This window comes from Epinephelus fuscoguttatus, linkage group LG10 (genome assembly GCF_011397635.1).
Source record: "Epinephelus fuscoguttatus linkage group LG10, E.fuscoguttatus.final_Chr_v1".
Classification (NCBI taxonomy): Eukaryota; Metazoa; Chordata; class Actinopteri; order Perciformes; family Serranidae; genus Epinephelus; species Epinephelus fuscoguttatus.
In genome coordinates, this window is record NC_064761.1 from 8,281,207 (window position 1) to 8,301,578 (window position 20,372).

General features: G+C 41.2%; 3 protein-coding genes across 4 annotated transcripts in view; 1 reads left to right on the forward strand and 2 right to left on the reverse strand.

The window, feature by feature from the left end:
• The window catches only part of naprt (nicotinate phosphoribosyltransferase), a 16,103-nt gene extending 7,854 nt beyond the window's left edge, over positions 1-8,249 (reverse strand). Inside the window, exons 1-8 of the mRNA XM_049587078.1 lie at positions 7,765-8,249; positions 4,856-4,983; positions 4,686-4,768; positions 3,461-3,591; positions 2,840-2,955; positions 2,002-2,198; positions 169-309; positions 1-58 (exon numbers count right to left, since the gene is read on the reverse strand). The exon at positions 1-58 is cut by the window's left edge and continues 27 nt beyond it. Of these exons, the coding sequence (XP_049443035.1) occupies positions 1-58; positions 169-309; positions 2,002-2,198; positions 2,840-2,955; positions 3,461-3,591; positions 4,686-4,768; positions 4,856-4,983; positions 7,765-8,011 (1,101 nt within the window). The 5' untranslated portion in view covers positions 8,012-8,249. The remainder of the gene's footprint in view (positions 59-168; positions 310-2,001; positions 2,199-2,839; positions 2,956-3,460; positions 3,592-4,685; positions 4,769-4,855; positions 4,984-7,764) is intronic.
• Positions 8,250-8,791: 542 nt separating this feature from the next.
• Positions 8,792-14,369, reverse strand: lg10h8orf82 (linkage group 10 C8orf82 homolog). The gene is made up of 5 exons (XM_049587094.1): positions 14,105-14,369; positions 13,884-13,943; positions 12,127-12,327; positions 11,979-12,027; positions 8,792-10,915 (listed from the first exon to the last, which is right to left on the reverse strand). The coding sequence occupies exons 3-5, from the start codon at positions 12,289-12,291 to the stop codon at positions 10,419-10,421; spliced, it is 711 nt and encodes a 236-aa protein (XP_049443051.1). The 5' UTR covers positions 12,292-12,327; positions 13,884-13,943; positions 14,105-14,369; the 3' UTR covers positions 8,792-10,418.
• On the forward strand, positions 13,877-19,123 carry si:ch211-191a24.4 (uncharacterized protein LOC100150331 homolog). 2 transcript variants are annotated; one of them, XM_049587088.1, is made up of 4 exons: positions 13,877-14,015; positions 14,425-14,530; positions 15,437-15,555; positions 17,553-19,123. In XM_049587088.1, the coding sequence occupies exons 2-4, from the start codon at positions 14,430-14,432 to the stop codon at positions 18,209-18,211; spliced, it is 879 nt and encodes a 292-aa protein (XP_049443045.1). In that variant the 5' UTR covers positions 13,877-14,015; positions 14,425-14,429; the 3' UTR covers positions 18,212-19,123. The 2 variants fall into 2 exon arrangements, with proteins under 2 accessions (XP_049443045.1, XP_049443044.1); XM_049587087.1 differs by having other exon boundaries at positions 14,428-14,530.
• The last annotated feature ends 1,249 nt before the right edge of the window (positions 19,124-20,372 follow it).

A 20,372-nucleotide genomic window follows, 5' to 3' on the forward strand; every position in this document is an offset into this window, starting at 1 on the left:
CTCTGTGATGTTGTTGGTCCCAACAATGATCAGTGAGTCGAAGGCAGAGACGGAGAAACTGTAGAGATGAAACACACAAAAAAGAACAACAGACAATCAGACCTGTGGTGGAGCAACATATATTCTCACTGTAGGCTTTAAAGACATGCAGCATGGCACCTCACTCACTGCTCGCTGCAGAGTCTGAAGACGCGGCGGACTTCAACTGACTGCCTGCAGAGGTCCCCGCTGTCCAGACGAATTCCTACAGGCCTGTAGCCCAGTTCACACAGTGCCAAGGCCACAGCGCAGAAGTTCAACAGACCACTACTGAAATCACACATGCACACACACATCATCATATGAGCATGAAACACAGGTCACACTGGTTTCTGAGAAATTACGATTTTCCATTATTATACTGTATGAGTCATTGTTTAAACATTTCCTGCTCTGTATTAAAAGAAACATGATCAACAGATTAATCAGTGATAAAGGTATCCATTAGGTGCAGGCTGCAGCCCTGCATGAAGGACAGTCTGTCACTGCAACATTATAAAACACAGGGAGCATCGTTGCAGTTACCAGTATAGCACTGAGGCTTTTCACCAAATAATATCACTGACAGATTGATTACTCCAAACCCGATTACCTCAGTGCACATTAGTGACACCTGCTGGTAAATATAGCGCATTGTACTTCTACTGTTTCTAATGAGGACTGATGTGATATCTATAAATTTATTAACTAATTATCATTACTAAGCATGGTCTGTTGTTATAATTATCTTCTTTTGAAATAAATGATGCAACATCAGGGGTGGAAGAAGTACTTTGATCGTTCACTTTAGTAGAGGAACCACTACCACATTGTAAAAGATACACCACTGCCACTGAAAGTTCTGCATTTGGAATTCTACTTAAAGGACCAGTGTGTAGGATGTAGTGGCATCTAGCAAAGAGGTTGCAGATTTCAAGCAACTGAATACAGCTTTCCCTTCCAAGTGTGTAGAGAACATATGATGGCCTTCAAGGTAACATAAAAACCTGAAAGGGCCCTCTTCAGAACCAGTGTTTGGTTTGTGGATATAAATAGGTCATTCCAAGCTACTGAAAACACAACGATCAGGTGATTTTACACTATAAGAAACATAATTGTAAATATTGTATTCCACTTCAGTCAGGACCATTTTGCAAAGAAAACTTTATTTCCATTTGCAGTATTCTATTTGGTGGTATGGCTCTGTTCTGCGGCCTCTCTGCCTTTCCTAAGCCTATGCAAAAAGCCTAAGGAGGAGATCCTACACACTGGATCTTTAAATCAAAGTACTTGTGTAATACATCTAAATTTATGACATTATTAAATTAACGCTGATTGATACAGATGCATCAATATGTAAAGCAGCTTTTCACTGTTAGAAAGTTTAGTCCAGTGGTTCCCAATAAATCTGAGTGGTGATGAGATGATTAATGGCAGAGGAAAAAGTTCTGATAATAATATAATTATAATGTATAATAATAATTTATTATACATTTTTAGACTTTTCTCTAATCTTTGCTTATTTGGTAAAATATTGGATACTTTGACCTCTTTTGGCCTTGGACAGTTATTTGAAAAGAAACCATATGAGAAATTTAGAGGAAAAAAAATCACTATGGTGAAACTCTGAAATGCGCAAAATGACAATGGCCCCAACTACGCACTTCCGTCTCTGTAAAAGGTCACAAAAAGTGCCTCAAAAATGTATTTAAGTACAATAATTAAGCACATGCGCTGAGTAATTTTCCACACAGTATACTGTACAGTATACATAACTGAAGAAGTTTGAAAGTGAGTAAATAATATGCCTATTTTCAGGGAAATGGCAGGAAGACTGAACAGCATAAAAGTAGGGTTCGGTTGGATCATGTAAGCGTTTATATGACTGGAGTCTTACATTATTGTGATTCTACAGAAAATGAGATACTGTTGGTCATCATTCACATGATAAAAGCCCTGATCAAACGTAACACTGCTCGTTACCAGCCAACACTGTAGCTGTCGATCACAGGGAGGAAGTTCTGGGGGTAGGCGATGGCGTAGGACAAAAAAGAAGCCAGCTCGCCCTCGCGGATCTTCCCAGGCTCGGCTCCCAGAAGCTCACACACACGACTCAACCAGCCCTTCGTCAACGAAATTAAGTCAACTGGATTGGGGTCCCCGTTTACTGCAGCAAGAGTCTGAGTGGAAATTTGAAACAGGGTTGTATTATTACATATGAAAGAATTGTGTCCATCTGTGCAGTAAAATCTCTGGTGTCAGAGTGTCTGTGAATGCATCAGCGCAGTTTTAAAAACAGTCCAACTGAAAGTGCAGTACTTAACATAAGCATGTTCCCACTTTTTCCCCCCAATCTGAATCAGGCAGTTTCTCAGCACTGTATTCCTTGTCACTGTTAACTCCACTGTCAACAATATGCATCCTGCAGTACTGATGCTGCCTGCAGTCCCTTCTTTTCCACATGATCACTGAAATGAAACTGAATGATGTATGCATATTACACAACTTGCACTGTATTTAACCAATCAGTTTTAGGAGTCACAATGACCTAATCCCTCAATGGCTTCCCACCAGTAAATTAGGTTTATTGGACCACACAGCTGTACAGGAAGTCTTGCTGCTGGGGCCTGAACCTAGCTCTCTGCACTGGTTTGTCCCATTCTCCAACAATTACATAACAACATAACAGATAAAGACATAAAAGTTGTCAAATTTTCACTGTGATGAATGAGATCCATTCACACACTTATCGTGTGCTTCGTATAATGATGGTCTTTGTGCGATCCTGTAAGGATGACTGGAGCAGAAACAACATACTCACTTGTGGCCTCACCTCCTCCAGGGAGGTAAAGGAAGTGACATATGAGTGCGCCATGGTCCCTGCGACGGGGACCCCAAATAGGAAACCAGCCTGAACATTACTGGTGAGGTCAAAACCTGAAAGACAGATTCAGTCTGGGTGTAACAAAGGCCACGCCTCTGTACATGTGCAATCAGTGTGCCCACACTGAGCACGTCCCTACATACAGCAGTGAGAGAGAGAGAAGTACAGGCGAGGAGAGGATGGTTAGACTTCACCTGTTTTGGTTAATGCCCAGTGACCATTTCTTTTCACATGTGCGTACATGGAACATAATTAGACACAAAATGTGATGGACATTAGCAATTGACAAGGTAATTTACTAATGTTTCATTAGTGTGCGTGTGCTAAAATGATCAAGTGGCAAATTCAGAGCACATTCAGGCCCGAGGCAACACACCTGAATAAAGTTAATTTTGAAAAATAATTTGCTACATATCATCTCTGTTCCAATCACCTGTGTTGGCTATCAGGCTATTTGTGTTAAGATAAATACTTGTAGCTAATACAACCACAAATGTGGATAAGGGCTGTACACTGTGTGTCACAACATGAATGTTTGACAGACCACACAACATTCACCTCCAATGTGTGTGTATCGTGAGGCAGTGAGCCCTCCATCTGGTCCCTGAGCCCTCCTGAGGCCCATCTCCAGCAGCTTTCTCCTGGGGCCAGCCGCCAGGCGGAAACGGGCAGCGTTACTGCACACCAGACTGACCACAGACAGGAGACAGAACAGAAATAGACTGCTTTATGTCTCATGGTGGAGCTCAGTGTATGGTGTGTGTGTGTGTGTGTGTGTGTGTGTGTGTGTGTGTGTGTGTGTGTATGGTATGTGTGTGTGTGTGTGTGTGTGTGTGTGTGTAAGATGCACATACATACACTTATGTAATTATATACTAAAAATCCCACATATGGGTAATCTCCCAACTACCTCGCCTTTCTCAACAACACTGTCTTTGAGAGGCTGTGCTGGCTCGTTTTGATCACTTGTCACAAACTAGACAATTCAGACAAACAAAAGGGGGGCTAAATAACACTCCACAGTTAAGCAAAATTTTGGCAAGGGAAAAACTGGCATGGTCATTTTCAGAGGGGGTCCCTTGAACTGTACGATCCCTGTATAAACTCCCCTTTAAAGACATGTCCACTTTTTTTTTGGCAAAAACCATGAACCATGCAGTATAAATGTGTTATTTTCACCTATTACAAAAATGGTGTATTTGAATATCTCTGCATAGTGGGATTCTTTAAACAGTCTTGGGGTTGATTAAATTGGGTATGACTGGGAAGCTGAGACTCTTGTGGATTCAGTGGGCCCAGTTGTATTCATGTGTGATGATGTTAGCCCCAATAGAAGCTATTTCATTGTAGTGAGACCATTTTTTTTTTTTTACTTGACCTGACTGTATAATAACTGTGATGTCTACGATAATCACAGCTTTATAAAACTTGACAACCACAAACTAGAGAGCCTGTGCATTCAGAGGATGTATGGCTTGTTTCACATGATAACCATTACCTTCACGCTTGCTTAAAAAATGAGCATGCCACAGCCTCTGAAAGACAGTAATGTCTGATGAGATTGCTGGCTGGTTTCAGTCACACATGCACTTGCAGTCGCCTATTTGCTGGGAGTAACTCATGAGCAGCATGTGCATCTGCATGGCTGAATTGTATAATTACACACAGATGCACACATTACACATATGTGGGACTTCAATAATGACATGAGTGTATATGTGCATCTTGTCCTCTGTGACCTTTTCCACCCCCACAGTGTGTTTGATTTTGTCTTGGTTCTTACCTGGCATAGTTGACCAGACACAGTAAACTGGTCTCCAGCAGTTGAACCACAGCCAGCGGACCTGCCACCTCCATCAGAGGCACCTGCAGATGTGTTAGACATGTATGACAAGTTACTCCCTCTGACCCCTACGTTTGACCTTTGACCTTCATTTCCACCCTGCAGCTCACCCTGGCAAACACCACAGTGCCCTCTGGGACAGAGCGGAGCGTGACACCGGAGCAGTCCAGGCCTCGAAGGAACTGGAAGAAGGCGGGGTCGGTGGCTGGGGGCAGGACAGAGCGCAGGAACTCCACATCTGGATCCAGAAAGCACAACGTTACCACAACAGCTGGAACACTGTCAGTTACAACACAGGGCATAGTTCATCCTACGACACACGTGCTCTTACACAAGTATGTGTGCCCTCCCTGTGCCCTCACATGTTCTTACCACCACACACACACACACACACAAACACACACAATTACAATAATAGAGCTAAATCTAATAACTTACTGTAAAGATAATCAAATCCTGCAGCTACCAACAGACTTCAGTGGTGTGACTTACAGGAAGTTTAGACTGAACGTGGGTAAGTGTGGTTATTACAAGTGTGGCCTGACCTTGTATTACTTTAAGACAAGTACAATTTAGGTACTTTCATTTATCTGAGTATTTTACTTTTTACTACACGCCACCAGAAATATTAAAGAAAAGTAGCAATACAGTTATGTAAAAATACTCCATTACAAGTGTGAGTTCAAAAACATAATTAAGTAAAAGCACTTAAAGTATCGCAACAAAAGTAATAATTTTGCAGAAGTAAACATATAAATATCACAGTCTAAAAATACTCATTACAAGTAAAAGTCCTGAATTCAAAATGTTACTTAAGTAAAAATGCAAAAGTAGTATCAGCAGAATGTGCTTTAAAGTATCAGAAGTTATGTACAGTGTTAGATACTTCTGTGTGTACTTCTGAGTGGATTAATTGTGTAGTACTGCATCATATCATATAAGCATATCATTTTTTTTTAATTCATAAAGTAACTAGTAGTAACTGTAAGTGTCAAATAAATGCAGTGTTGTAAAAAGTACAATAGTACAATAGTTCCCTCTGAGATATAATGGAGTATAAGATAGACACATATATAGACAGACAGACAGACAGACAGACAGACAGATACTTTTTTTGTTATTGTGTTATACAAAACTTTGTTGGAGCAGTCCGGTTACCAGCATATAAATGTGTACACATGCACCAACACACACAGACACATAAGCTCATCACATCAGTCTCACAACCACGTACACATTCAAATCTATATTTTTAAATTATAAATATAGAAGTCTAGAAGTAGACTGTCTAATCTGTCAAGAACAGGGGTGTCAACATATGGACTGGGGCCAGAACCAGCCTGCCAAAGGGAACAATCTGGCCCTCCAGATGACTTTGCCGCCATGTTGACGCACATGTGAAGGCTGAGGGGTTTCAGAAGCAATTTAGACAGTGAGCAGATACTTCATGTGAAATACTGCCTTAGAAGCTTTGGTACTCTGACCAGAGTACAGCCCGTAATTATAATTATATTTTTTTGTTTGGTTAATGGATTAACATTTTCAGAATGAAAGATAAATTTGAAGAGTTTGATACTTACAGGTTATTACGCAGTGGTTTGAGTGGTCTGGCCCACTTGAGATCAAATTGATAAACTTATGTACTTACTGGTTAGTACAGTAGTTGAGTAAATGTGCTTGGTTACATTCTACCACTGAATACTGATGCATCAGTGTGTAAGTAGCATTTTAAAACTTTTTAAATTTTAATGGAAAAAAAAAAAACAGAGGTGATGGTGTTTGGCCCCAGCGGCTCCTGTGTTTCCTCCCCTGTTGATCTGGGTGCTTTGGCAGTTTATGCGAAGTCTCCTGTTAGTAACTTGGGTTTTAAGATGGACAGTGATTTTAAATTGGACCGCAAAATTAGTGCAGTATTAAACTCGAGTTTCTTTCACCTCAGGCAGCTTGCGAAGGTGAAGCCTTTTCTTGCACATCAGCACTTTAAAACAGTAATCCATGCCTTCATCATGTCTCGGCTGGATTACTGCAATGCACTTTATTTTGGAGTGAGCCAGTCCTCCCTTGCACGTCTCCAGTTAGTCCAGAATGCTGCCGCTCGTCTGCTAACTGGAGTACGAATGAGAGAGCATATTACACCCATCCTGGCCTCCCTCCGCTGGCTACCTCTGCATTTTAGAGTTCATTTTAAGATCTTTTTATTTGTTTTTAAATCTTTAAATGGCCTCGCTCCGCCCTACCTCTCTGCCTCAGGTCAGCTGATCAGCTGCTCCTTGAGGTACCGGGGTCCAAGCTGACCGTGCATTCTCCGTTGCTGCTCCAAAAATGTGGAACAATCTACCTCTGCACATCAGACAGGCCTCCTCACTGTCTACTTTTAAAACCAACCTTAAAACCCACTTTACTCACTGGCTTTTAACCCAGCATTATTGTTTTTTTGTTTTAACTGCTTTTTATTATCTCACTGTTTTGTTGTTTTTATGACCTTCTATGTTGAGCACTTTGTTTTCAGCTGTGGTTGTTTTAAAGCGCTTTATAAATAAAATTAAGTTGAGTTGAGCTGAGTTAATCAATGTGGAACTAGTTTCAATGACTTTACACCCCTTCTGGCTTGCATCCGGATAAGCTTGAGCCAAAAGCAAACAATATCCTGCAGTAACAAGAGAACAAGCAGTGTTTCAGTAACTTTCTTGGTATGCAGTGTGTTGCTTCATGCGCTGATCCTTTCAGCACGAAGAGATTACAGGTTGTGTGCTGAAGTTCAGAGCTAAACGTCAAAGTTCAGTGAAACACTCCACCGGCATTCACCAACTAGGCTATCACTGACACCCTCGGGGGTCGCACAGCGGAGTATTGCGCAACCACAGCGGTACACGTAAAATAAGTTTGCAGGAAACCAATGACATGCTTATCTGATGGGGGGAATAACTCTGTCACTTTGTTAGCTTTGACAGCTTAAAGTGCTGTTTTTTAAATCGTAATACTTAGGCCTAGGTAGTAAAGTCAAGACTGACTTGCTCACCTTCGTCTGTGAAGCGAAAGCTGCGCATGAACAGCAGACAGTCGTGCAGCCCGGCGAACAGCGAGAAGCCGCCGCCGAACGGATTGTCCCTGAAGAAGAGCTCGAACACGGCGGGCTCCTGGTGCCGCCCGGCCTGCCAGTACGCGTACGCCATGGTGAACTGGTACAGGTCCGTGAGCAGCGGGGGAACCCGCTCCCGGATAGACTGCTCCATAACCCCGCATGTGTTGCTGGACGGCGCTGCCATGTTATTCAAGTCCTGGTTCCCGGGTCACTAATGCTGGGATCTCTGGGACATGGAGTTCTCCAAAGCCACACTGACTACTTCACTTGCTGAGGCAGGAACAGAACACAGAGGTAGATATCCTGAAGGCAGGGAGAGGTTTGATGGAAACCATATGCTACAGTTCCAGTTTTAGATAGTTTGCTGTTTATAATTCAATATGTCTTTGTTGACTGAGCGTTTTATGACCATCACGTGTTCAAAGGAAGCAAAAGAAACAAAAAAGAATCCCGTTTAGATCATGTGCCTTTACACAACAGATCGGTGTGACTCAATTTAGATTTATAATTTAGATTAAGTTTATGATAACTTGTACCTTTTCCAGGTACGGTTGTTCATGTTGGCTTGTAATGTTCTGACAGAACATAGAGAGGATTCAAAACTTTCACTGAGTACAATGTTAAGAATATAAATCCTGCAGTCAAAATGTGCAAACAACTTGGAAAAAAATGTACCTAAGTATAAAGTATCAAAAGCAAAAGCACTCCACAAAGATAGTGCTGAATTGTAGATAGATGCATTTTAAAGTTGGAACTCATCTGCAAAGTGACTCCATCATGTTGTAGTGTTAAAGTGCAAAACAGCACAAAATGGAATTAATGTAAACGTATTAAAATTACAAAGTGCCATACTTGAGTAAATGTACTTTGTTAACTTCAGGGACTTGGTATAAAAATCTACAGTGACAATTTCAGCTAAAACATTTATTTTTCATCTCAGGAATATTACAGTATAAAAAAAGCAAACAAGATATTCAGAGTAAATCATTTTATTAAAGAAGGATCTGACTGTGAACATTCAGTCGTTTATTCTAAAGTGCTTCTCGTGAAGTTGCTTTGCCACAGAAGATGATCCTGGTGTTATTCACATTCAAATTAATAGTGTTTTCTTTGTACCATAGGCTATAATAAAAACTCTGTATACTACTCAGTTCAAATTTGTACTTTCTGTTGCAGACATCTGCAACAGAATATACTTTATTCAGTTGTTGTTTGACATATAACTATATGTAGTCAATGTGCCAAGTAACTGCTCTCTTTTTCAAATCAACTTTGCTTTCATTACCTACTTTTTACTTTGGGTTAAAGGTCTAGTGTGTGTGAGTTAGTGACATCTAGTGGTGAGGTTGCAAAGTGCAACCAACTGAAATTTTTCCCATGAGCCATGTGTAGGTGGACTGTGGTGGCCAACACAAAATGTGAATATCCCTATTTAGAGCTGGTGTTTTGTTTACCATTCTGGGTTACTGTAGAAACAACATGGGGACCAGGCCTCCAGAGAGTGCGCCCAACTTTGAAGTCAATGTGACATAGTGTCCAAACCAAGTAACTCCAACTTCCTGGTCCGTCACGTGATTACTGTCAGAACTCCCATGAAATGACTAATTTAACTCTTTGGATTTGATCCCTGCAGTCTGATAACATTTTCAAAGTGTAGACGAGCTGCACAATCAAATCAATTTATTCCCATTCAAGTTAGCAGAGGGTTTAAGAGAAGTTTGGACAATCAGGCTAATTTTACACACAGAAGTTGAACTTTTTTAGCTTCATGCGTCACTGAGCAACTTTCATAAAAAATAAATGGGGCCACGCCTCCAAAGCTGTATCCAGTTCTCTTTCTACAACCATGACAAGGACCCACTTCGTTTGTAGATATAAATGGCTCATTCTAAGGTAACGAGAAGAAAACAATTCTTAGTTACAGGTGATTATACACTAATGAACACATAGTTATGAACATTATATCCCATTTCTGCTGATGTATCCCCCTAAATCCTACACACTGGACCTTCGATTAAGGTTTCACCTGAGACTGAATCTTCTCTTTACACATGCAGACACAGTGCCACCAAGTCTGAGCTTCAAGCACACTGTAGCTTCAGCCTCTCCAACCTGGGGGGCAGGATGATAAATACAGTCATCATTGAGATGATTTACAGGAAAGCAAATAAAAAAGATAAAATTCTATTACACCCCGCTACAGTATGTTAATCTTAAGAGACTTTTCTCTTATCTTTCTGTGTGACATACTGGATAATTAAACCTGTTCAGGGCCATGAATATCATTCAAATTAATCCAAAGAAACTAAAGGGAAAATCAGTTTAAACTGCAACCTCTAATGAAGGGAGACTGCTTTGTTTGTGGGGTCTTGAGCCAAAAACACTCTGCATCATCAGTGAATATTGCTTCTCACACATCATGTAAATGAGGTTAGGAGGACACATTGGCTCTTGCCTCAAACAGTAACAATCACATTGCAATCACAATAATGAGAGCGCAGTCTCATTTCACACTGCCAGTATGGGACACGGATGGCGTATGCGGGCAGCATTTCAAAATCTAAGGTACACCTTTAAACCTGTTCTGGTCATTATCCCAGTTCTCCCTGTTCCCCGCTGCCCTCCTCCTCAGTGGGAAAGCATCCTGCCAGCTCATTGGTCAGCAAGTGCTTCTGTCCTCCCCAGAGAAAGTGTGTAGGCTGTCCTGATTGGCCATGCTCCGAAGCATAAACAAAGAATGGGCTGAGCTCAATGGCCAGGGCCGACCTGACCAGACCGACCCCTCCTCCGCGCTCTAAGCAGGGGTGGTAAACTCGTCCTGTGACAGGATGCATGTACAGTGCCTCGGGGCGGAACGGGGCGGACAGCTTCTCTGCCCCGCCACAGTACGATAGCAGCTCCTGATTTCCCTTGATTTCTGGTGACCCTTCAGGACCCTGCAGCAGGTGGGTGAAGACCACAGGACGGTCATCGCAGCGCAGGAAGTTCCTCTCCCTGCCACATAAGGATATGTAGGGGAAGTCCTTCTCATAACGACCGCTCCGATTTGTGCGCAGCCGACTGAAGAAGAAGACCAGGAACGGTTTATCTGGTAATAAGGAAACAGGGATGATGAAGAGATTCTGAGCAATACAGCAAAATAAAGACCATACAATGGAAAATATGAGTTTCGCTCTAATGCTAATAATTAGTCAGATCAGAATTATATTAAGGGCATTGGCCGTGGTTTCACACTTCAACCCACAGTCACATGTTCAGCCTGTCTTAGAACAAATTTGATTACTTGTAATTTTGTAGGAAAATATGTGCCACTAAAGCACAATATTCCCTGACATCAGGAGGGATCTGGGTCCTACTTCATTATCTGATCTTGAGACCCTGTCTTAAAAATATTCCGTTTTTTTTTTAATGCCAACACAGTTCATCAAACAATGATTTATCTAACAATGGGCAGCTGTTTTAGGGAAATCATTGAGCCTCTTCTTGATAAAACTACATATATATGAATTGTTTTAAGACTTAGATCTTCAACAGGAACCAGTGGGCCTGCAGCTGACAGCCAGACAGGACAGAGAAATAAGAAAGTATTGAGAGACAGACTAACACATAGTTGGTTTTAGTCTTTTCACTGAAACAGTTGACAAGTATCTTAAGAGAGAGTGTCACATCCAGTTTTAAAACCTAAACTATTTTAGCAGATGCTGTGACCGATTACATGGTGCATATCCTAAATAGCCTACATTTAAGTTTGATCAAATTACCACACTGCAAACCTGATGCTATATGATATTCCAGGTTAGGGTTACTGTACACAGTGAGCAGAGATGTGGAAGAACAGGTGGCTGATAGAAGTTAATCCTGCAGTTCTATGTTTTTTATATATAGTAAACTGCTAAAATGTGACAGTGTCCCCTGTACAGATTCAACTCTGCTGTTCTCAAAGTAACTTGCTTGGTTCGAGCGCCAACTTGTTTAACATAGCAAACATGCATATTCCCAAAACCTGTCAGACTGTTCCTTTAGGCTGTTTTATACTTGAGTTATAGTCAGGTGGAGGTAATTGGGAATAGTCACACGATCTAAGTAGGGATGGATTTTGGCTGACCTATGAGCTCTATCTGTGTTGTGGGTGTGTGGGTGTTCACTTTTACCTTTGAAGCAGGTGACAAAGTTCTTCACTTTAGTGTCATCGAGGAAAAGCTGCAAGTGGAGCACACAACGATATGTCATGCTGGCGGGAGAATCTATAGCATAGATATATTTTTTAAGGTTTTGTTTTGTGTCACTTCACACACTCACCTGTCCTTGGTGGTCAATATAGTAGAAGTATTCTCGGATACGTGGCTCCGGGCTCTGGCCCTGGATGTATGTAGCGGTGCTTCTGGAGGTGGTGTAGCCGGTGGGCAGGCAGCGCAGAGCGGTCAGACCTCTGCAGCTGAGAGCCGCTGTCCGGAGGAACAACATGGCCGGACAGGAGCACAGACGGTAAATAATATGTCCCTGAATAAGCACAGACACAGAGAGGACGACCAGTGTGTCAGCAAAAGTTACACTACACTAGCTTTGACCTCATGTTATTGTTTACTGAGCTGCAACCCGGAAGTATTTTACTGCAGCAACAGCGTCACGTTTTGACTGCTGCCACCTAGTGGACATTCATCAGACTTGTGTAGTTCCTTCTATTATATTCACAACTTCATACAATACATATTCAGTACAATACATCAAAGGTAAACATAAAGGTACAGAGTCAACATACAAAAATAATCATAGAAACATTTTCAAAGGTCTTATATAGAATGATTTAGTAGTAGTAGTAGTAGCAGTAGTAGTAGTATAAAAGATAGGTAATAATTAACCAATAATTAAGTAGGTCTGGATGTAGAATTGAACCAGGAGCTGGTCTCTCCCCTCCTTTTCCCTGTTTCCCCCTCTTTTTATCAAACAGCCAATCATCCAAACTTTATTTTAATATCGCAGATTATTCTGTTAAAGTGGACCAACACCGACATGCCCTCTTCACAGTTATAACACAAAATATCATGCACAAACATCCAGCAGGTTATTTTGTATTAAAATATATAATATAGAAATATAAAATATATAATTTTTAGTGTAGAAAATTTGAATTAAAAATCAAAGGATTTGGATCATACTTTTGACTGAGTCCTGTGTTGTCTCAACAAAAGAAGTAGGCTAACAACTTGGAGTGGAGCCACTGGATTAGGGGCCCAGTGAACACATGGGTCCCTGGGCCTGCATGTGCCCTGTAGACCTGTTTGATAATCCATCCATTGATAGCCAATTAATCTTGTGAGATAGTTTCTATGTTTTTCTCTTTTCTTATTTTAGTTTTATAGCTATATGCCTATCTTTTAGTATTTATTTTTTTACTTTCTCTGTTTAGCTACTTATTTTTGTCCTTATGCTGCTACACACAAACAAATGTCCCCTTTAGATATCAATAAGGGTTACTGACCTTGCTGATGGCAGAGAAAAATATCAAATCCTTACATTGGAGAAGCTTCAACTAGCAAATGTTTGTAATATTTGCTTGAATAATGACTTAAACTACTAATGGATCCCTTAATCGACTAATTGCTTAGTCGTTGCAGCAGTCCGTAGTTGGTATTCAATAAGCCAGTGACTTATATGAATGTATGAGCCATAAACAGTGCCAGCAGCCTACACATTGTACAGCAACTTGGGAATGTGTCATTCCAAGCAGAGAGATGTGAATACAGTTGAGTGGACACAACAGGGCTCTTCAGGGAGCTGCATGTAAATCTCTTGGCTGATAAAAGAAGCACATAAACAACAACATTCCTCCACAACACACAGACAGACAGGCAGACAGATAGACAGAGGCTGCTGCTCATGTTAAAAGGCCAACACCCCCTAAAACAGAGTATAAACAGAGGCTTCTTTGGCTGCACTGATAGGGACTGGCAACACACAAAGCGGCTGATTCAGAGGAGCTGGTAATGACTTGAACACCATCCAAAAAGCCTTCAGTTGTGAAGCTCCAGCTGTGAGCAGAAGACACATTCACCTACCTGAACCTGTAGCGTCCCTTCCTCCTCCTCCACCTCCAGGTAGGGTGGAGCTGTTTGTACCTGGACAGGAAAGAGATAGAAAAATGGCGTTATAGTCGGACTTTGGAGTGCTTTCAACGACACATATTCACAGTAAGTCTTTGATGTCTGGGATTTTAATTAACACTTCATTAGCGAGACAAGTGTTTTTAAGCTAACGTTAATTTAACGAGCTAACACACCGTAAAGGCTGCAGAGCCATGTTTTCCTTTTTTGACCACTTTTGACACCACAAACCTTCTCCGTTGTTTCTCGACGTGAAGTTTATAAAGCTTAATTTCAAAGGAAAGAGTGTTTCCGGTTTGTTTTTCATCACAAATACTCTTTAATGATGATGTTTATGTCCTCACTTCGGCTTCCGTCAAGTCTATTGAAATTCACTTTAAAGAAACCACGATAATATTCGCACAGACACATTTTTTCCACGTTACGTGTTTCTTATATAGTAGCGCCTACAGTTTCTGTATTGTTCAAAGGTCAATTCTGTATCGGTTTCGATCAGCAGGTATGAGCCAGCCGCCCCGTTCAAACCGGGGACACCGGGAGAGAAACGGAGACCACCGACACTACCGGGACTCCCACGATGACAGACAGTCATCAGGCGACAGGTGTGTTTAATGTGCTGTCAGTAAAGATCAGAAAACCCACTGTTTCCCTTCTAATATTATATTATCTGACCTGTCCTGAGTTCATATGTGAATGGATGTCAGTGCTTAGTTTTAAACTCTGTATTTGTAATCATCTTTTTCATTTTTGTCACAGTGTGGTTATTTTAAAAGGTTTAAAATAAAATAAAAGTATCCAAAAACTACAAAGAAACCTCGCCAGAATTAAAAAAAAAACTGACAATTGACTATTTACATTAGGCCAGGAGTCATTCATAAGGAGTTAGTTAAAATAAAGTTCAGTCCAACACCACTATTGTAGAGTGCATTGTTATTGTTATTATGATTAATATTATTATTAGGCATGTTGGCCTATTATTTTAGGGCACATTGTACAGTATATCATAAGTTAAGCCAATGTTCTCAGATGCCACATAACTGTAGTTCACTGTGTCTTATTTATTTATGGCCTTTGATTGTTTTTTGTTTATCATCTTCCTCCTTGAATGTCACATTTGTTTCTGGGGGTTTTATGCATATTGGCTACTGTAACAATCCAATTAGGGATTGTCTATCTATCTATCTATCTATCTTACCACTGTATCGATCTGACTAACAAAAAGGATATGTCAAGCTTCAATATCTTTCTTACTATACATGTAACTTACAATGTTGCAAAAAATTCGAAATCAGAAAAGTAAAAAATAGCCTTTGTTTAAGTATAACATATTGCTGAATTAAAACTTTTTTTTTTCTCACAGTAAAACAAAAACATAGAGAGGTTCAGTGCTACAGTGCTGCTAAGTTTCCACATTTTCTATATCAGTCTTAAATATGCTAGACCAAGCTAGAAAAATAAGTGGTAGAGAACTTCCTCAGTGTCATTATGCATGTGTTTCTGTGCTCCAGGTCTTCCTCTCGACCTCCATACTACCCCAGAGAAGCCGACTCCCCTCCCAAACATGCGCGGGAAGTCCCACGAGTTGAGCACCATGAGTCCAAATGCACACACATTTGCTCCAGGAGAGGTAAGTCCAGATCAGAGTGGAAGTATCTGGATTAATCATATGAAAGCTCTTCCCATAGAAGCTGCTACGTCACAGGGCGGACTTTGGTTTCAGTCTCACTGTAGCTCAGTTCTTCCCTCTGTGAATACTGGACTGACCGGTTTCTGGTGTTTACAGGCCTCTTTTCTCACACTTAAGACTTTGGCAGCAACATGGCCCTTTTAAGAAAGAGAAAGCTAATAACCTGATATCTGAGTCTAACAGATTAATCACATGTGCCTGTTCATTTCCATGTAAAGAGTTGATCCTCTTGGAATGTTAATAACATGGCATTTTAATTAATAGTTTAAGTCATTTATCAAGCAAAAGTGCTTAACAGGTTTTGGTTTCCAGCTTCTCAAATGTAAGGATTTGTGACTGTGGTCTGTTTCATGTCATTGAAAATACAATATATTTGGGTTATGGACTGTTAATCAGACAGAGCACTGCTTGTAAAGGTATCACCTTGCGCTCTGGGAACCTTGGACAAGCATTTTTGCTGTGGCATTTTATGAAATGATGAATCAATTTAAAAAGTGTAAAAATAGTTGTTAGATAACCATTATTGCAGCCCTATAAAAATACACACGTGACCTCATAATGATTAACATCAGCACTGATATGTTAGCCAAAAGGGACAGTTCACCTGCCTTCTCTCCAATGTAATGGAACTAGATGACACTCTGCTTGTGGTTCTCAAAGCGCCAAAAATACATTTAAAAAATTCACGTGCCTTTCCAGAAATCCTGATTCGGTAACTCAAGATAATCCACAGATCTTGTTGTGAGGGGTTTCATGTAAGGACTATTTCTTTCTACCAAACTAAACCTGTCAACCATATCACTGCACAGAAGGGAGCGTGTATCATTTGCAAGCTCACTTTATACCACTGAGCTAGCTAATGATAAAGCTCAGCTGAGGAGGAAGCCATCAGTGTTACACCCCACACTGTCATGTCCACGAGTTTCTCGCTAGTGAGGAGATGCACACATCCTTCTGCTCAATGATACAGCTTGCAGGTGTATTTCGATAGAAAAAAAAATAGTTCCCACATAAAACGTCTCACAACCTGGTCTGTGGATTATCTTGAGTAACGGGGGAATGCTTTCTGGAAAGAGACATTGCTGTTGAGTTTTTCAAATGTATTTTCTGAGCTGAGTGCCATCCTCTTCCAGTATATTGGAGAGAAGGCAGACATCTCTACGGCTGGTATCTCCAATACTCGGCAACTCACACTGAAACAGTCTAGATTGATAAAAATCACACAGATGTGTTACAGTAAACATGAGGAAGTTGGTGCTGTGGGGCCCAAAGGCAGTTCTCCAATTTGCCCGGCTGGTAACCTACTTTGTCAGACTATCCATCCATCCATCCATTTTCATAACCGCTTATCCTCTTGAGGGTCGCGGGGGGCTGGAGCCTATCCCAGCTGACATTAGGTGAGAGGCAGGGTACACCCTGGACAGGTCGCCAGACTATCGCAGGGCTGACAAATAGAGACAGACAACCATTCACGCTCACATTCACACCTATGGACAATTTAGAGTCACCAATTAGAATCCCCAACCTGCATGTCTTTGGAGTACCCAGAGAAAACCCACGCTGACACGGGGAGAACATGCAAACTCCCCTCCTGGGATTGAACCAGGAACCCTCTTGCTGTTAGGCGACAGTGCTAACCACTACGCCACCGTGCCACCTAATTAATGATAAAATAACCATTAATTGTGACCCTGATTCTCACTGAAGTGCAGGGAGGCAGATTAGTTTACTGTGTTATATGACTTAATACTAGTGTAATTTACTGTATTTTGTAAGGATTCTTGTTTTTCACACTTGTTTGTTTCTTTGTTTTGTGCACTGTGGCACTGCAGGAACACCATTTCTTTTTTATACCAAGCAGTCCACTGTATATGGAGGGAATAACAGCAAATTGTACCTTGATCTGATTTTATGATCTCATTCCTCACCTGTTTTAGGCATTGTGCTGATTTGTGCCGTACTGACCAACAGCCTGGTCCTGATCTGCGTGGTTGCAGCTCAAATGGTGACGTCAGGCATGTCCTCCATGGGCGGGCTGGGCGGCTTCAACATCAACTCAAACTTTAACTTGCAGGGCACCGAGCTGCAGCAGGTACGAGACCTGGACATGCAGTACAGCCAGATGAGGGCGCCGGGCATCTACGGTGGTATCGCCTTTAGCCTGACCTTGGGGGTCCTCTCGCTGCTGTTTGTTGTCGCCGGGAACAGACCGCCCCACTTGATGTCCCGGAAGCTTCTGTATGGAGCGCTGGTGTTTCAGGCGGTGGGTGCGGTGGCTTACGTAGTGGCTGTGGGGCTCTACCTGCACTTTATCATCAGGGTCAACTCCACAGATGTGTGTCAGCAGCGTGAGAGGCTGTACGCCAGGAATGGATACACATGGATGAACTGTGATGTGAGCGGGGCAGATGCAGCCGTGGCTCTGTTTGGGCTCATCACAGCCATCCTGTACACCGCCGGCACGGTGCTCACCATCCAGACGATCCGAGGAGTGAGGCGCTATCTGCAGGAGCGGAAACGCAGAGATGCCGAAAAACAGCGGGCCCGAGGCCACCCACAGGGATACCCACTGAGGGCTGAAACCACCTCTGTGTGAGAGAACGGACAGCTGGGGCCTGTATCACAAATAAGATCAGTGGGTTACCGATATGACTGTGGCTCTCTGGTATCATGAAGCTGGCTCACTCTTAACCAGGGTTAGATCACCATGGAAACCTATGCTGCACAGCTAACCTGCTCTGAAGCAGGTTATGTTCAGAGCAGCATCTTTCCTTAAGGGTCCTAACACGGATAAAAGTAGTGAGTTTACTTTACAACAAACTGACTGTCTGTGTTGATGCTGATTTTATACCCTTCTGCCATCACTGCAGCTCAGGATGACATGAAGTTAAGTATTTAAGTTTTTTAGACTCAGTCAGATAACTATAAAGTAATTGTTTATCAGAACAAAACTCCACATGCACTGTAAATTACAAATACAACATTTTGGTACTGCTCTGCTTTGACAGCAATAACAGCTTCTCACTGCTTTAAGTGTGTCACATTCTAGGTGTGTGATTTCTATTGTGTATTTAATCCTGATAAACAGCAGTTTTTGCTGCAGCTGCCTATAGCAGTTTCATTTTATAAAACATTAAATACTCCACTGTAAGTTTTCTGAGAGTGCACTTGTGGCTGGATCAGTAAACACAGTGAACTGAGCCAGTTAATGAGCAGCGTCTTAAGCTTTAGTTATCCAGGATCATCAATGTTGGGCTCAGTGAAGCCAGGTCAAAGAGAGCCAGACTTAACCTTCACTTGCTTTGTGATAAAAGTCCAATCTGTTTGTACTGTAAATTGGATTATACTGTGTGAACTCAGTCAGGGATTTATATGAATGTTTTTAACATGTACACTAATGTTTAATTCATGTGCTTTTATATCAAAGTGTGACTTTATAATGCAAAGTTTTTAAAAGTGAAACTGTACAAGAATGTATCTACTCCAGATTAAACCTCCATCAATGAGATTCTGTTTAAGACTGCTGTTTATGATTACAAGTGTGATAAAGAAAACAGCCTATAGGGGGCACCTGAACTCTGTACAACTCCTGTTGTTGTGGTCACTCTGTGTCCCCTCCAGAGGCTTCCTGCCAGCCATGACATCACTGCTGTATGTCCCCCACTCTCCACTGTCACACAATGGGCCACACATACACAGAGGACACAGCAGTGATGTAACTGCTGGACTGTTCAATCGGGACTTAATTACTAACAAAAGAAATTCTCCAGAGTGAGGCAATAACCCAAGTTCTAATTTTACCATTTCAGATAATACAATGCGGTGATTGTATCACAGCAGCACTACCAAGACTACGTGACATTAGCCGAGAGAAATGCAGGCTTGTTGCTCGGTGTTGTGCACTTCTTAACTATGCACATTTTCTTTTTTAAGATTTTGAAAAGGGCCAGTTCATTCAAATTACAAATACATTTTGATAGTATCCAGCAAAGTAGTTTCAGTGTTATGTAATGAGTTCTGACATGAGCAATTTACGAGTATTTTCAGAATCAACTGATCTAGGATCTAATTGAGCTGTACTTTTCTCAGTCCTGTAGGACAGTCAATTGACAGTTTGGGGGTTTGGATGGTTGGTTGGACACAAAAAGCTGTCCAATATATCATTTATATCAAACAAACAATAAACCAAGAAAAAAAATTGGTAGTGAAACTGATCAGGAAAATAATTGGTTTCTGCCGTAGATTCATCTGACAATTACTGTCTTAATTGAGTGGTACATAAAATGTCACCAAATTTAAAAAAAAAAAAAAAAAAAAAAAAAAAATCATTATTCCTTAAATTTGATGACGTTTTCAAGTAACTTTTTTTGTCTGACCATCGGTCTAAATTCCTAAAATGATTACATTTACAATGATAAAAAATAGAGAGAAGCAGTGACTGCATTTGACAAGCTGGAATCAGAAACTGTTTGGCATTCTTGTCTTGAAAAAGACAAAGTGTTTGAGCTCTGGAATAGAATTTTTATTTTCAAAAGCAGTAAAAAAATTAAGAACTCGAGCAAACTTTCTAGAAACGTGGAGAAAGCACAGGCCAGATCAGCACTGTTTTGTGGATTATCCTGTGCTCTTTTAGGACAGTCAAATGTAATGTTTCAATGTCTGGATCACTACAAACAAAATTCCATTGACCTGCAATGAGCTGGGTAAAGTTTCAGAAGCAAGTCAGTAAAAATCCCAAGCCATCTGCATGGCTGGAT